Here is a 17,169-nt window from a genome sequence, read left to right on the forward strand (position 1 = left end):
CATTTTTGAAATAATATCAAACAGCACTAATCTTGGTGCAACAAGAGCTTTAAAATTATACAACCAATTTAAGGTTAAGGCCATTTGATTCAGGGAGTCGTGGTAACCTAATCTTATTTTGATTAGGTCACTACTCAGTGACCCTTATCAAAATGTGAATTCACAATAAAAATGGTGTCCTCGTCACCTCACAGCAGCGTTACTGTATTCGCTGACAATGCTCTGTTTTCTGTTCTCTGTTTTTGAAGTTTCGGCCTCTCTTGTCATGTCCAAACATGGCACTGCAGACTGGCAGTGCATAATAAAGGGACAGTGAAGAGAGAAGAGCAGTACATTTTCATTCGTCAGAGGCCATTGACTGTGTCACACTGACTGAAGAGGCAGACTTGTGAACCATGCTGCTCTGATTCATCACAGTCACACACAATACACTCCCGTGAGTAACAGTGATACTAAACGACCGTCTTTCTCATACCCGGAAAAAACATGCAACCCTCAAGAGTGCAATCTGAATAAACATAAAAGAATGAGATGAAGAACAGATTTTTCTTCCCAATCTTACCTGCAGAATATTTTTTATATATGCCGTGCAAATGGGAAATCCTTACTTCCAAACATACACATCGTGGTTGATCCATGTCTGTTACTGTTGGCAACGACATCAATCACTCAGAATATATGTCGAATATTCTTTCTCGTTAGCAAGGCTCAGCAAGGCTTTGCACCGTCTCCTTAACCAACCCATGCACACACTTGGATCCCAGTTAATAGGCAGTAAATCCTTATTTTGCATGGTATGACAGCATGTATTTTATCAAACTGGGTGACACACTTAGCTGGGTTCAAAAGGTAGCATCTCAGCTGGAGTGCTTCTCTTGCTGACAAATTGAGGGCTTCAGTGGGAGAGTGATAGGAGAATCGCTAAACCAAGACCAGTAGAACATTTTCCAAGGGGATCCAGTGTCGCAGCTCCTTAATAATTGACAATGCTACAACTTTCATTGTTAAATGTTATTAAATCTACAAAGACGATACACGGGGAAGTGTCCAGCGAGACATGACTGGATCAGAGGACCCCTCAAAGTTGGGAGTGCCAAAAGGGAACAGGGCTACTGCTGAGGAAGGGTCACACTCTGCCAACATCAAACATTTGAGATTAGATCTATTCCTTATCTGAGCCAGTCTGGGTATACTCTGTTTACCCTGCAATAACAGCAATACGTGATTTGTGCGAGTGTGAGGAATGAGTTTTTAGGAATACCATAGAAATGCCTTGAATAATTCCATAAAAAAAAATAGAAGTAGGCCATCTCCACCTGGTTCTAGGTTCTAGGTCTTCAAGAAGCAAGTAAACCAGTGGTTTTAGTTTGCAGCTTGAGTCATACTACCTATGCAAACCAGCCTTTGACAAAATCTCACACAGTTGTTGATTTTATGTACAAGGAACATTATCCGACTCTACACACGAAAGCTCTGACAAGCTCAAGAATATGACAAATCACCACAACCTTAGGGAACTTGAATATAGTGTTTGGGAGTTAGAAAGAATAATGCTTTTCAGAAAAAGAGGTACAATGTAAAATCTGAACACTGAGCAGAAATTGTTTATGTTTCAAAATACTAATGGATTTAGTGTTTCCATATGCAAAAAAGGTGGACTTTTTCTGCTTATTAGTGGAGACCAAGTTTTTTTAACGGTTCACTTTATCAAAATGTTAGACTTATGGCTGAAACAAATGTAAATAGGTGGACAGGAAGGACAATGATATCACAGACATATAGTGAAGCACAATGGTATGAATGTTCAACTCTAGAAAGGGAAATTAATTAAATGAGCCCAAATGGACCTCAAAGCTTTGTGAGATCTACTTCACAACCAAAGAAGATCAAGAAGTAGTGATTGCCATAGCCATTCCTCTGCAGTCATTTACCTACAACATTAACCCATTTAACATAAATGGTAGAACATAGAAAGGGTGACTGAGAAAGCCATGGAAGTTTTTTCAGATTTTATCTCAGCTTATAAGGGTTGAAATGTTGTGGGTGAACTAAATACTTGGATGTATTCAAATCTTGTCTGAGGAGCTGTTAATTGTAGAGGAGAGTGCTGCAGTGGTTATCACTTGTCTTAGGTTTGAATCCTCTAGGAAGCAGCTTTATATGGGATGATGAGGAGTTGGGATGTTCTCCCTGTACCTGTCTGTATTCTCTTTGAGTTCTGCTCCACTTTCCTTAAAAGACTGTGGGAGGAATGAGCAGTTGGTTTTTGGCCATAGGTGTGAATGGTTGTCTGTGTCTCTGTAGAGTGGTGAAACTCTGATAGACTGGGTCTACATCGTCAGCCATGACAGCTGGAATAGGCTCCAGCTCCTGTGACCCTGAAGCAGATGAGCAGATAAGAAAAGATTTGTGACAAACGTATCTTCACCAGGAGGCTCAGAGTTTTTGGAAACAGTGAATTTTAAACTACCCCACATTTTATAAGGCAATTCAAATGAACCAGCTAAAACCTGGAGATATGGCCGGTAATTTAATGCATCAGTAGCTGTATTCAAATTATGTAATGATACTGAATAAAAAATTATTTTACTTTTAAAAATGCTATACATTCTTATTCTAGTAAAGTTTATATTATGCTATTTGTGATTCTAATAAATGATCTATATAGTACTTCTATCCTCCTTCTCACAGACCACAAATTGTTTTGCTTTAATTACTCAAGAAGAAAGACACACACATGGCTAACAAGGTCAGGCTTCACTTCACTGCAACACACTGCGCCTGCACCTTCACCATCAAAGCATGTTATATAAACTAAGTCAGCATGTCAATGTCTCCATACACCATATTCAATTCAATTCAGTTCAATTCAATTTTATTTATATAGTGCCAAATCACAACAACAGTCGCCACAAGGCACTTTATATTGTACAGTAGATTGTACAATAATAGATACAGAGGAAAAACCCAACAATCATATAACCCCCTATGAGCAAGCACTTTGGCGACAGTGGGAAGGAAACACTCCCTTTTAACAGGAAGAAACCTCTGGCAGAACCAGGCTCAGGGAGGGGCGGGGCCATCTTCTGTGGGTGAGAGAAGGAAGACAGGATAAAAGACATGCTGTGGAAGAGAGACAGAGATTAATAACAGATATGATTCAATGCAGAGAGGTCTATTAACACATAGTGAGTGAAAAAGGTGACTGGAAAGGAAAAACTCAATGCATCATGGGAATCCCCCAGAAGCCTATGTCTATTGCAGCATAACTAAGGGAGGATTTGGGGTCACCTGGTCCAGCCCTAACTATATGCTTTAGCAAAAAGGAAAGTTTTAAGCCTAATCTTAAAAGTAGAGATAGTGTCTGTCTCCCGAATCCAAACTGGAAGCTGGTTCCACAGAAGAGGGGCCTGAAAACTGAAGGCTCTGACTCCCATTCTACTTTTAAATACTCTAGGAACAACAAGTAAGCCTGCAGAGCGAGAGCGAAGTGCTCTAATAGGGTGATATCGCACTACAAGGTCATTAAGATAAGATGGGCCTGATTATTTAAGACCTTATGTGAGGAGCAGGATTTTGAATTCAATTCTGGATTTAACAGGAAGCCAATGAAAGGAAGCCAAAACAGGAGAAATCTGCTCTCTCTTTCTAGTCCCTGTCAGGACTCTTGCTGCAGCATTTTGGATTAGCTGAAGGCTTTTCAGCAAGTTTTTTAGACATCCTGATAATAATGAATTACAGTAGTCCAGCCTGGAAGTAATAAATGCATGAACTAGTTTTTCAGCATCACTCTGAGACAGGATATTTCTAATTTTAGAGATGTTGCGCAAATGGAAGAAAGCAGTCTTACTTATTTGTTTAACATGTGCATTGAAGGATATGTCCTGGTCAAAAATGACTCCAAGGTTCCTCAGAGTGTTACTGGAGGCCAAGGTAATGCCATCCAGAGTAAGAATCTGGTTAGATACCATATTTCTAAGATTTTCAGGGCCAAACACAATGACCTCAGTTTTATCTGAATTAAGAAGCAGAACATTTGCAGCCATCCAGGTCTTTATGTCTTTAAGATATTCCTGCAGTTTAAATAATTGGTGTGTGTTATCTGGCTTCATGGACAGATAGAGCTGGGTGTCATCTGCATAGCAGTGAAAATGTATGCTACGTCTTCTAATGATACTGCCTAAGGGAAGCATGTATAATGTAAACAGAATTGGTCCTACCACTGAACCCTGTGGAACACCATAATTGACCTTAGTGCGTGAAGAGTGCTCTAATCGCGCTAATAGAATATTATGGTCAACAGTATCAAATGCTGCACTAAGGTCTAGCAGGACAAGCACAGAGATGAGTCCACTGTCAGAGGCCATAAGAAGATCATTTGTAACTTTCACAAAAAGCTGTTTCTGTGCTGTGATGAGCTCTGAAACCTGACTGAAACTCTTCAAATAAGCCATTCCTTTGCAGATGATCTGTTAGCTGTTTGACAACTACTCTTTCAAGGATTTTTGATATGAAAGGAAGGTTAGAGATTGGCCTATAATTAGCTAAGACTGCTGGTTCTAGAGATGGCTTTTTGAGTAAAGGTTTAACTATAGCCAGCTTGAAGGCCTGTGGTACATAGCCGATTATTAGAGATAGGTTGATCATATTTAAGATTGAAGCATTAATTAATGGCATGACTTCTATGAGCAGTTTTGTAGGAATGGGGTCTAAAAGACACGTTGATGGTTTGGAGGAAGTAATTATTGAAGTTAACTCAGAAAGATCAATTGGAGAAAAAGAGTCTAAATGAATATCAATGGTACTAAAAGTAGCTGTAGATAATATTACATCTGTGGGATGATTATTGGTAATTTTTTCTTTAATGATTAAAATTTTATTTGTGAAGAAGTTCATGAAGTCATTACTAGTTAACCTTAAAGGGATGGTTGGCTCAACAGAGCTCTGACTTTTTGTCAGCCTGGCTACACTGCTGAAGAGAAACCTGGCGTTGTTCTTATTTTCTTCAATCAGTGGTGAGTAGTAAGATGTTCTGGCTTTGCGGAGGGCTTTCTTATAAAGCAGCAAACTATTTCTCCAGACTAAATGATGATCTTCTAAATTTGTGACACACCATTTCCTCTCCCGCTTACGAGTCATCTGCTTTAGGCTACGTGTTTGAGAATTATACCACAGAGTCAGGTACTTCTGATTTGAGACCTTAGTTTTCACAGGAGCTACAGTATCCAGAGTCGTACGCAGTGAGGAGGTAAAATTATTAACAAAATAATCGACCTCTGTTGGAGTAGCGTTCAGGTAGCTGCTCTGCTCTATGTTGGTACAGGGCATTGAAGATGATAACAGTGGGTGGGTTATATTCTTAAACTTAGTTACAGCGCTTTCAGAAAGACATCTACTGTGATGAAGTCTACTCTCCACTGCTGTGTAATCAATTATTGTAAATGTTATCAGGAAATGATCAGACAGGAGAGGGTTTTCAGGAAACACTTTTAAATGTTCAGTTTCTATGCCATATGTTAACACAAGATCTAGAGTGTGATTAAAGTGGTGGGTGGGTTCTTTTACATTTTGAGAGAAGCCAATTGAGTCTAATAACAGATTAAATGCCGTGTTGAGCCTGTAATTTTTAGCATCTACATGGATGTTAAAATCACCCACAATAATTATTTTATCTGAGCTCAGAACTAAATCAGATAAAAAGTCTGAGAAATCAGACAGAAACTCTGTGTAAGGCACAGGTGGACGATAGATGATAACAAGTAAGACTGGTTTCTGAGATTCACAGCTGGGGTGGACAAGGTTAAGCATCAGGCTTTCAAATGAATTAAAAGTCTATCTTGGTCTTTTGTTGATTAATAGGCTGGTGTGAAAAATTGCTGCCACACCGCCCCCTCGGCCTGTGCTTTGAGATTTCTCATAGTTAGAATGACTCAGGATGTTGATTCTTTTAAACTAACATAATCATCCTGCTGTAACCAGGTTTCTGTAAGGCAGAGTAAATCGATTTGTTGATCAATTATTAAGTCATGTACTAACAGAGACTTGGAGGAGAGAGACCTAATATTTAATAATCCACATTTCACTGTTTTACCCTTTGGTTCAGATGTGGATACTGTATTGTTCTTTCTTTGTAAATGTTTAAGTTGTTTGTTGCTGGTTTTTAGTTTGTTTTTTGTCTTTTTGGGAGCTGACAAAGTCTCCATGGAAATGGGGTTTTGGGGCGGGGGGGGGGGGGGGGGGGGGGTAACAGGAGGAGAGAAGCTGCAGAGCGGTGTTTAAGACTGCAACTCTGCTTCCTGGTCCCAACTCTGGATAGTCATATTTTGGGGGATTTAATAAATTTGTCCATATTTCTAGAAATGAGAGCTGCTCCATCCAAAGTGGGATGGATGCCGTCTCTCCTAACAAGACCAGGTTTCCTCCAGAAGGTTTGCCAATTATCTATGAAGCCCACATTGTTTCTGGGACACCACTCAGACAGCCAGCAATTTAAGGAGAACATGCAGCTAAACTTGTCACTCCTGGTCTGGTCTGATTGGGGAGGGGACCAGAGAAAACTACAGAGTCCGACATTGTTTATATAATGTACATCCCCACCTACATCTGAACAGATGGAAAGATCCACATTTAAGTCGAATTAGTAATTATAGTAATTATAATTATAATGCATTCAGAGCACCAGTCTGCAGCAGCCATCGTTTCTTTAACATTCAAAGATGACATACATGCTGTTGCTAAAGGAGGTAGCTTTTATGCTCCCAGTGTTTGTTCTGATTGACAGCCATGGGAAAGCAAGCACAGTCAGACTAAAAAAAAAAAGCAAAACACTGACGCACACAGAGACACAAGGGATGAAACCCCACAGAATAGCATGCATGTATTGGTGCTCTAACCTCTTCTGTATATATTTCATCACTTTTGTTCCGAACTCCATTTTTGGTTTGGGCACTGAACTTGTAGAGGTTGTATCTTAAATTTAATTTTGACATTTCATTATGTAGAGTCTCTAGACATGTTATATACTGGATTAAAGCCTATATTTGACTGGTGTCATGTGTTTATACAACTAAATCTGTACCAGTGGATATCTTTGTAAAGATAATAGATTAGCTACTGTATGTTTTTCTACCGATTCCCTACTGATTATGGTTGAAAGCAATGGTTTAACTTCAGTGTTTAACTGGTCCTCAGTAGGGCAACAAGTTATGTCAAGCATACTTTCCGCAGTACATTCACAATGGGAGCTTCACAGTCCGACCACTGTCTTCCGCTGTCTACATGAGCAATAAGATATTGATTTTTTTTTTTTGCTTGAGGATCTTGTTGTTGATGGACAGTAAACTTTAGTGTTTATTTAGCAAAAGAGACCTGGTGGACTCAGATTTTTTAAAAACAAACAAAAAAAGCAGTGGTGGTGAGAACACGGTGTATATGTGCCAGTGTGGGTGCATGAAAAAGCCAGAATAAGAAAGTAAAGAGTGAGGACCATTTAGAAAATGCAAAGCAGAGAAAAATAAACATTACATTGATTTTTTTTTTTTGTGTGTGTGTGTTTGCTGCATTTATTTTAGGTGTCAGGAAGCCAACAATGGTCTTGTGTGCTACAGCACAATTTAGCATGACAACAGTGTGTTTTGCATGCAAATATGATTAGGATTCTTTTAAGCTGTTTTCATGTCATCTTGGATTTTGCTCATTACCACTGGGAAATGTATTAGTCAAACTGAACATAAACATTCATATTTATATAGAGTGCTTCAGTTATGTCCTCAGCAATTTTTCGCATACGATAATTTCTTTTCAGCTGGTTTATTTCACAGATTCACAGCATAAGTGAGAAGGATTACCAGCTGCTTTTCATATGCATAGCTTAAATGCTACCAAAAACATTTTTGAAGGATTTGCGAGTAGTTATTGCTGAGCTGTTGTGATAATAAAATATGCAATTACAATAATGAAAACAGTGAGCTTAGAAGATGCTGAACTGTCTATAAAAACTGTTGTATCTTAACACAAAACATTAAGTTAAATTAAACTCTAAAAATATAAAAATGGAGAATACGTAACCTAGTTTCATATTTAGTTGATATGACTTTTTAAAGTTTTTCAGCCGTCACTGGGGCATTTTCTCTTCCCACATTTTCACAGCCAGCAGATGTAAAGAGGAAAATAAACTTGTCATATGTCTTGCACTGCATATCAAACATTTGAGTTGCCAGCAGTAACTCCTGAATGCATTAATATTCACCTGGAGCAAACCTAAGCTGTCATCTTGTCTGAACTCTGTAGATGAAAATCCTGCCATGCTAACACCCCTATTACTGTCACCTCGATGAAAGGAAAGTTTGCACCAGATCCTCTAAGTAACTTGTTTTTAATTAGTAGCACTTTGTTGATGATACTCGCAGTTTCTTATAGACAGCAAATAACTTGTGCAGTATCAAATGATCACTAGAATAACAGATTCCCTTTTAGATTAAATGCAAATGTGGGAATGTAAGCATCTACAGTTTAGCATATTAATCAAACACTGCCAAAATTCTGACTCAGTCCATTTCTTTGAAAGAAGGGGTTGTCACTTCTGTAAGTATGAAAGGTTTTTCTGTCTGATCTTGTGAGAAGTATTGATATTTTTGCCAATAAACTACCAACATTTCTGACATGGTTTTAATACTATGGTTTAAGCAGGATCCTATATATCCATCCATACGTACATCAGCTTTCTTCAGCTTATTCACCAGGGCTGTGGGGAGGCTGGAGCCTCAATACTATATCTTCAGAAATTTATTTGTATCAAACCCTGCTTTTGAAGGCTCCATAAGACTCTATTTGAATCCTATGAGGTGCTGGATTACAGGGTTTGCATTTTAAATAGTGTTGTTGAAGGCAGCCGGAGAAAACTGGTGAATGCGTTTGCGGCAGTGGGACAAAGGATCTGTAATATCAAGCCTGGCAACCTAAATGACACACCTGCTCTTGCCTAACACAGATCCTCTTAGACCTATAGGAGGAGACAGGTTATTAGCTAGCATCACCCTCTGTACTTATTACATTGTGAGTTTTGATAAATGCAGCAGAGCAGTTAAACATGCAATGTGTACTGTAAAGGCAAACTTGAAATATACCTGAGGCCTAAATCACTGTCTTCTTTTGTTTAAAAGACTATTTTTCCCAGAAATAAAAGAACAGTGCTGCAATAACTAAGCCTATCCCAACCCATTCCTTGTCTTTTAAAGATTTTTTAAATGCATAATACACTAGCTGATCAGATCAATGCCCTGGCGGCAAGGTAAAATTGTCCTCGTAAAGTGCACGGGAATTACAATGGTCAGATTTTTTTTTTTTTGCAAGTCGATTGTGCAGAAATGGCAGAATTTCAGGACAGAAATAATAGATTTAGTTTTGATCTCAAGAGCATGGAGTTGTCTCTCCCAGGGGCCTGCCAGGGTTAAACTCTGATCTGCACACCATGACTTGCTCAAGGCTATGTGTGTGGTGTTATTAAAAAGAAATATTGCTTCATAAAAACCTGCTGCGCTGCAGCCAGGACTCCCATTAATGCAGACTGTTGCTGTCTCTGGGAGGTGGAATGGGACTTTTTTTTTTTCATCTGTCCTCCTATTGCAAAGGCAATTAGTGTTGTGGCCCCAAAACCCTATCAGTCAAATAGATTGAAAGACACATTGGAGAGAGATGTTTACTTGTATTGTTGCTTTAAACAAATCACATCCTCTACCCGTGGATTTGTATAATGGACTGAGCAGGAAGGTACGCAATTTTAATTCAGACTCTGGCTGGTCATTTGCAATGCAGTTTGCAATTAAAAACACACTGCAGTGGCCATCTGGACAAAAGAGCAACAAGAATAAGCAAATGACAGTTTACCCTTGAGCTCCACTGGTGAAAAAAGGTATCTTTTTAATACTGCTTTATATGTCTGGACAATTGCACAAGAATGGGACAGGTCCTATTTATTTTAATGACTCAATTTCACTGGTAAGCTACCTCAAAGTCAACATAAACTGTTCCAACTATATGGCAGCAAGCGATTCATCAAGTATTGTCAAGGACCAGCAGTGAGTTTCAGAAACCTCCCTGTGTTATTCAATGGCTGCCTCACACCCAGAAGCTCAGACATGCTCTGCATTTACCAGAACACGTCCTCATGGATGCCAATAGAGAGATAAGCTAGAGATTAGACTCTTCTTGGTTAGTACACAGAGGTGCAATTGTGCTTTCGACGGTTACGATAAGCTTCCCGAAGTCCGGTAGGTGGCAGTGCAGTGTTCTCAGGTAGGGAGGGCAGGTTGTGGAGGAGTGGGGGGCGTGTGTTCCTCTTGCACAAGCGCTCGAGTGTTGCTTAAACCTGACGTGGGTCGCAGCCGAGCGCTTAGAGCGACAGCAGCGTGTGTGCGCGCGAGAGTGTGTGCGTGTGTGTGACGGGGACAGAGTTGCGGCAGGGCAGATCAGAAAGTGCCTGTAGCTATTCTTTGGCCGGCTCGCGCAGTCCTCTTTGGACCGCCAGAGTCGCACGAGACTGGCGACACGCTCCGAAGCCAGTCGGCTGGCCGCGTGTGACCCGAGAATCCCTCACTGATGACCAGACTCGGGCTGCTCTGGCACGAAAGGTGGAACTAAACTACATGAATTGATTTGAGAGCGATGAACTGGCAGCATGGCCAAGTGGTTCAAGGAGCACCTAGGATTCAAAACTACCAAAACACCACCACCGGCTCCTCCGAAACCGGACTACAGACACTGTCACACCGGTGTGCCCGGTGCGCCTGGCTTCCAACAAACAAGCTCCGGGACCACCTTTCCGAGTCCCGCTCAGCCGGACATCCTCGCTGCCTACAAACTACAAAAGGACCTGGATTTCGAGGATCCGTACACTCCAGGTGGAAATATCTCATTCCCCCCGAGCTTGAACACTGTGGGGTCACCGGATATCAAGTATGTGTCACCAAAGCACCGACTTATCAAGGTGGAAACAATCGAAAAGAGCAGCCCAGCTCCCGGCGGGGGTGTCACGGTCACCCAGGCTGTCCCCGTAGGGAGCGTTAAATCTCCTACTTCACCTCCCTCGGACCTCGACAACAAGGAGAAGGTGGGTAAAGTTTGGTCCTTTCAGCCTGCCCCCGAGTCGTATACAGAGCAACAACTTTCTGCCTCCCACTAATATTTGTATGTGAACAAATCGTTTCCCTCAAAACCAAATTAGAGCTATTTCGTTTAAAACTTTACTCAAGGGAAAACGTGTGTCGTGAACATGGCACTTTACTGCTGTGAGGAATTAATCGTCACAACCGGCAGAACTTGTTATCACAATCGCACAACGGCTTTCCACCAGAATTACGACATCAGCCCCTGTAAAATGTCTAAGCTACACCACAGAGACTGTATCCCGTATGATAAATAGCTCCGTTTGTCAGCTGATATGCCCGGTTTTCATTTTAATGCAAAAATGATCTTTCGCTCACCTTTTGAGCCTTCACGTGCAGACACACTGCTGTCAGCCCATCTGTAGCTTCTTCTCGAGCAACTGTGATCTCGACTAGACACAATGGCTTTAATTGAACTTTAATCTAATCTTGTTTAGCTAGACAGACCAATTTAGCGAATGTTCATTGCAGTAAAGCCTGCTGTCTTAGAGGGAAATTACTTGTGATGAGTTTATGGATATATTATGCTCTAATTTGATCCTCTCCTGGCTCTGCCAGCACATACTTCGCACCTTTTGCTTTTTTAACTTTCTCAGAGTGAATGTGGAGACTGACAGCCAGACAATACGCTGTGCCTTGGAGCATGCTGTCATGCCAGGCTTCTCAGGAATCCATGCACTGGGTTCATTTGGAGAAAGCTGAGATGTTTGGTATTAGTGGGCGTAAGGACATGTGGTTTTATGAGATTGATCCAGTTTAAGAATATTTTCAGTCTCTGCATACCTTGTTAACTGAAACCTGTGCTCTTAACTCAGAGCACGCCTCAGTCACCTCTCTTATAACATTTTTGTGTGCCTCTTGGCTTCACCTGCATGCTACTTCCTCCAGCACCTTTCACACTTGTCTTGTGACATTTGGAATGTTCACTTTCATTTATACTCCAGTGTGCCTGCAGCCTGCCACAAGAGTGTTGCGCGAAGGAAGTCCAGGTTGAATGACACGCAAGAAGATTGTTACCATCCCCTGAATTTCCCATATACCCTCAACACAAAAAACAGGAACCAAGTGAAACTCATAAAATGATATTCTGTTTCAGTGTTTGTTTTCCCACACTGTCAGCTCGTTTTCTTTTTTCCCTGTTTTTTATCAGACCTCATTAACTTGGTTTGCCGGTTTGAGAATCAGGCAGCTATGTGTTATCAGAAGAAAAAGCAGGAAATGGAAATGCACAGTTTTAACCAGGCACTGCAGCTGTTCTAGCTGATTAAAGAAATTACAGTTGTCTCTTGTTAATTGAAGCTTATTTAGATCTCACTAATTTAGAATTACACTTGCATCTGCGCTTCACCTCTCTCCCCATATGTGCACACATGGCTTTAATGTACAGACAATTGATGGCATAGTATGGGCTAAATACCTCACGCCGAGAAGCATGTTTAGTGTTATAGATGAGCTAAATCAATACTGACAGCTGGGGAGCTTAAGCAGTATGTCAAGAGAAGGTTTTTAAGGCTTTCTTGTCGGGTGATGAAGTTTCAATAAAAATGTGCAGTAACGGAGAGAGGAGTGAGATGAAGTAGCAAAAATAGCCGCCAAAAAATATTACACTGTTTTACAAATCTTTCCCCCGCAAAAAAACATGGGCACGGGTATGTCCCATATATTTACTTCTCTAAATGATGGATGAGAAATTTGGAGAAAAGCCCTTGAAATGCCGTAAGCTACGCTCCTTAACTTCCTGAAAGAGCATTGTGAGGTTTTTGTGAGGATTACATTTTGTGTGGAAGCTGAGGATTTCTTTTCCGGCTGTTGCCGGGCATGGTAATTGTTTGTAAATCCTTGTTAAACGGATTCTCCTGGTGTGGATTTAAAAAAATGTTGTTAATGAAGTTGTGTGTTCCATCAATCTCTGCAGTAAGCCTAATGTTAAGAGGTTAAAGGTAGGTGGTCGTCTTTGTGAGTTCTTCGTGTTTAACAGTTTCATAGCTATTTTTCTTTAGGCATTGTGTTACCACAAACGTAGGGGTATCTGCATAATAATAAAAAGAAGTGTGTTTCCACCTTGTAGCACATATCTAAGCGTAGATTCCCAGTCATAGTGATAGTTATTTTTCTTGCTGCAGACTAAATGCTGACTGCTAGGAGACTTTGTAAAAAGCACACAAGTGTCTTAACAGCACTGCTCAGTTACATTGATGTTTTAATTACTTGACTCATGAATTCTAATTATATCACTGCTTGCCTAATGCCTGAAATGCCAATAGCAGAGTGGAGTGAATTTTCTGAAATGAGAACACTGTATCTGTTCTTACAATTTCAAAGTGTCCCATTTCATCTCATAAAATTTCAAATAATCTTTTTGCGCTCACTTTGCTTTGCACTTTTAACATGGAGTTTCATGCAGACTATGGCGTTTAACTCATAGATTTATATTTTCAAAGTATTGTGATGCATTTTGTTTTTAATGATGCCAAGCCCTTCATGGTACAGTGAGCTGAGAGAGAGATGATCAATTATCATCCTGCCTCGGAGATAATTAAAGGCCTCATCTCCCAGCTCATCGCTCTACTCAGCACTAACTTAACTTCTCTCAAGGACACCCAAAAGTGGTGATGAGCTCCATTTGAAAATGTGTAAACAAAAGCAATAACGGAGAGCTGACGGGGTGCTCCATCTGGGCGGAGTGGTGCCTGTCATCATCGGTATCTGTCAATGCACCTGAGAAACGGCTGTTCCATCTAACTTTGGCTCTTTTTACTGCCCGTAGTACCTTAGATTCAGTGATCCCACAAGCCAGCTTGTATTTCTGTCTATAGCAATGAGTAGTTGAATCAGGCTTGCAGAGAGTAGTTGTGCAGCCTGCAGAGGCATCTGGATAGACAGATATCCTCTATGCTTATTTTCCTTCTGTGCACCTTTTTACAAGACCTCACTCTGAATTTCAATAGATTTTGCTGGAGGAGAAAAAACTGTTATACCCTAACAAGATCGGTAGTGTTTTTCGCATTCTTGGAGGATATAAGAACGTATTATGTGCTGCTAGTGTATTAGCAACAGATAGTACAGCTCCCCCCCCCCCCCAAAAAAAAAAAAATCACTTGTCACTGCTTTTACTCAAGTTCCCATTAATACGTTCCCTTGTATGTGAACTGGATTGGTGAACAGTTGTCGATAAATGCAACGAGAGACTGATACACAGAGATTCCTACATTTGCTAGGGTTAAAATCCAATCTTATCAGCCATATGCATTAAAAATGATCAGCTTGGGGAAAAATTAATGTGCTATTTCTTATTTTTTTTTAACTTTACCATGGCATTCACATATAGCTGTTGTCTTGGGGTAAAGTTTAGGGATTGTATTACTTTAAAAAGGTCGGGAATGCAAAAGTATCAAACTTTGTACGAGTTTATATACTTCTACCGACACATTTCCTTTTCTTTTGCATTGGTCAGACTGTCTGGACTGCATGCACATTACACTGCCGGTAGTGCATGTTTAATCTCCGCTCAGCTTCATTTCCCCACACCCTGAATATTTCCGCTTGGCCTTTCACCCTGGCACTCCAGACATCAGTGGAGTTGTATAAATGAATCCCACTGGCCTTTCACGGTCTCATCTCTGCCAGTGATAGGAAAAATGTCAAGCACAAACATCAATATCACCTGGGTCTGCGAGAGTGCTTTTCTTCAGGGAGCCAGAAAATGGATGAAAACATGAGAGCCCATCATGTTTTGTTATGGCTCACCTTTTACTTGCAGTTCTCTGGCTTTTTGTATCAGACGGAGGCTGGCGAGGTTGATAGCAGGCCTGACTGGTTGTCGGAGCAGTGCGGTTTGGTAGCTGTTTCTCTAGTCTTTCACAAACCTATTTGTGTTCGCTCAGTTGGAAGAATATATCTTAAAGTCATGTCTTTCGTATGTTAAATTGTTGAATAAATATAGTATAATGGAATTATTGTATAGCAGCACTAAAAAGGGATGTGTGGTGTTTTTTGTTGGGGGTTTTTTTTAAGTATTTTTCCACTGCTGTGACAGTTTTATGCCCAAGTTGAAATAATCAACAGATTGGTGTGAAAGCTGTGTCGTGCTGTCTTGTGTTTTGCAGCTGCTGTTTCTCATAATCATGCTCGGTAGTTGCGGGCACATTGTGACTCACTATTTTGATAAATTGTGTTAAACTGTGTCACATAATTAAGTTTGCGTGTTGTTATGGCTTTTCTGAATCATAGCAGTGAGGACTAAACGGTGATGTTACTGGTGAGATATGCCAAGCTTGATTGTAAGAGTGTTTTCTTCATTTCCACTTTGACCCATGTATCCACTAAATGGCTCAGGAATGCCTTGAATTTCCTGAGTTATGCTAATTTTTTTTTTAAATCATACTGTCCAATAATACGTTTTATTTGCCCTCTGCCACAGATGTAGTCTTTCATTCCAAACATTTTTTATACTCACCGTTTCTATGCTCTATTGTTGTTGATAACAGAGTTTTACAATGCATTCCTGACCTGAACAAGAATCTTAGAAGGGCTCTTTGAACGGAAGGAAGGATCACTGAGTTTAACAACTCAAATGTTTAAGCTCCACCTCGTCTGAAACAGTATGAGGTCATCTTGTTGTGGAAGATGTGAGCCATCATGTAACAGTTACTCTTTTAAAGCATGGAAAGGTTTTGCTTTTTGTCAAGATATCATTTTGGTGGAAACACAAATCCCATTTCATTTACATCATGGCATTGTATTCTAACATCATTGAGTGTAATAACTAGCCATGGCTAAGGTGGGGGTTTTTTGTTTTTTTTTCCCCCAGCCATCCCACCACGTGTGCATAAAAGTTGTAGGCCTTGGGAATAATGGCCCTTAGCCATTGTTTGCTCATTTTCTTTTCTCTCCAACAGGGAACCTTCCTCCCACTTTAAAGAGTCCCGATGGAGTCCGTTGTGTTTGTTGCTCGATTTGCTTTTTCCAGCTTTGCGCCGAAACATCAGTCGTATAGTTCCACCAGGTCACAATTAGCCTGCAGACTAGTGCTGCAGCTCTGGCGGCCGGGGAGTTGTAGACACATGGCTCTGTTTTGTTTAATGACAGTGTGTGTAGCTGAGTGTACAAGCAGGCAGCCCTGGTCTGCAGGCAGATCGTCACACACAGATTAAAAGCAAACAAATGAGTTTGCATGCCATCTGAGACACAAAGAGAGAATTTGCATAAAGCAGTGGCTTTGTGCAGTATTTTTGCAAGCTCACTCTAACTCTGATTTAAAAGCTATGCAAACTTCATCTGTAACCAAATAGTTATTTTTTTTTTTTTGCCTTGCTGTAGAGGTCCTAGAGATAGACTGATTTGCTTTTTTTCTTTTCTTTTCTTTTCTAATTTGGTGCATGCAAGTGGCTGCTGTTGTTTTTGTGTCACACTGCAGGAGGCAGCCAGACTTCCGTCTTGCAAACAGAGCTGCCCTGTGATCTAAGTGCCCACCAGGAAGCCGAACACTTCCATTTCTTCTGAGCGGGATTCCAGACTTTTCATTTCATGCATTCTTTGAATGAGAGAAGATTTGAGTGAAAGAAATAGAACTGCTGTAATGCTACTCCATCATTTATGCGGACAAGATAGTGTTTTACTCCTTTTGTTTCTTAAAATTAGTTTGTTTGTTTTAATCAGTTGTTTTGGTGATAAGATTAAAGGAATAGAATTAAACCACTGTCTGAAGTTGTATGTTAGAAAATGCAGAGTGGCTTGGTTGCTCCAGGATTAAGGAAGTGCTCCCTTCCTGACAGGAAGTGTTTACAACTTGGTGACATTCCCTTTTTAACTTGACAAGTTTGTGCTTGCCCCTCTTTTCTGGCTGCCTATTCTGCTTTTCCCTCTTTTAATAAAATGCTCCTGGTGGCTGTTTTTACTTGAGAATTCTGAAAGTTGGCAAAAGGCACATAACTTTGTGGAAACAGAGTAGTGGCTGTTCCTCAACCATCTGAACATAGCCTTTCTTGCCGTTCGCTATGCTCCTTAG

The 17,169-nt window shown here is 40.5% G+C and overlaps 1 protein-coding gene across 5 annotated transcripts in view; it reads left to right on the forward strand.

Moving 5' to 3' along the window:
* The first annotated feature begins 10,361 nt into the window (after positions 1-10,361).
* Positions 10,362-17,169, forward strand: part of shf (Src homology 2 domain containing F) — a 90,883-nt gene continuing 84,075 nt past the window's right edge. For all 5 annotated transcript variants that reach the window (XM_035907772.2, XM_035908521.2, XM_006779812.3 and 2 more), the window contains exon 1: positions 10,362-11,107. In XM_035907772.2, coding sequence (XP_035763665.2) covers positions 10,676-11,107 — 432 coding nt within the window. In that variant the 5' untranslated portion in view covers positions 10,362-10,675. The remainder of the gene's footprint in view (positions 11,108-17,169) is intronic.

Source organism: Neolamprologus brichardi, chromosome 1 (genome assembly GCF_056152115.1).
Source record: "Neolamprologus brichardi isolate AB-2024 chromosome 1, ASM5615211v1, whole genome shotgun sequence".
NCBI classification, from domain to species: domain Eukaryota; kingdom Metazoa; phylum Chordata; class Actinopteri; order Cichliformes; family Cichlidae; genus Neolamprologus; species Neolamprologus brichardi.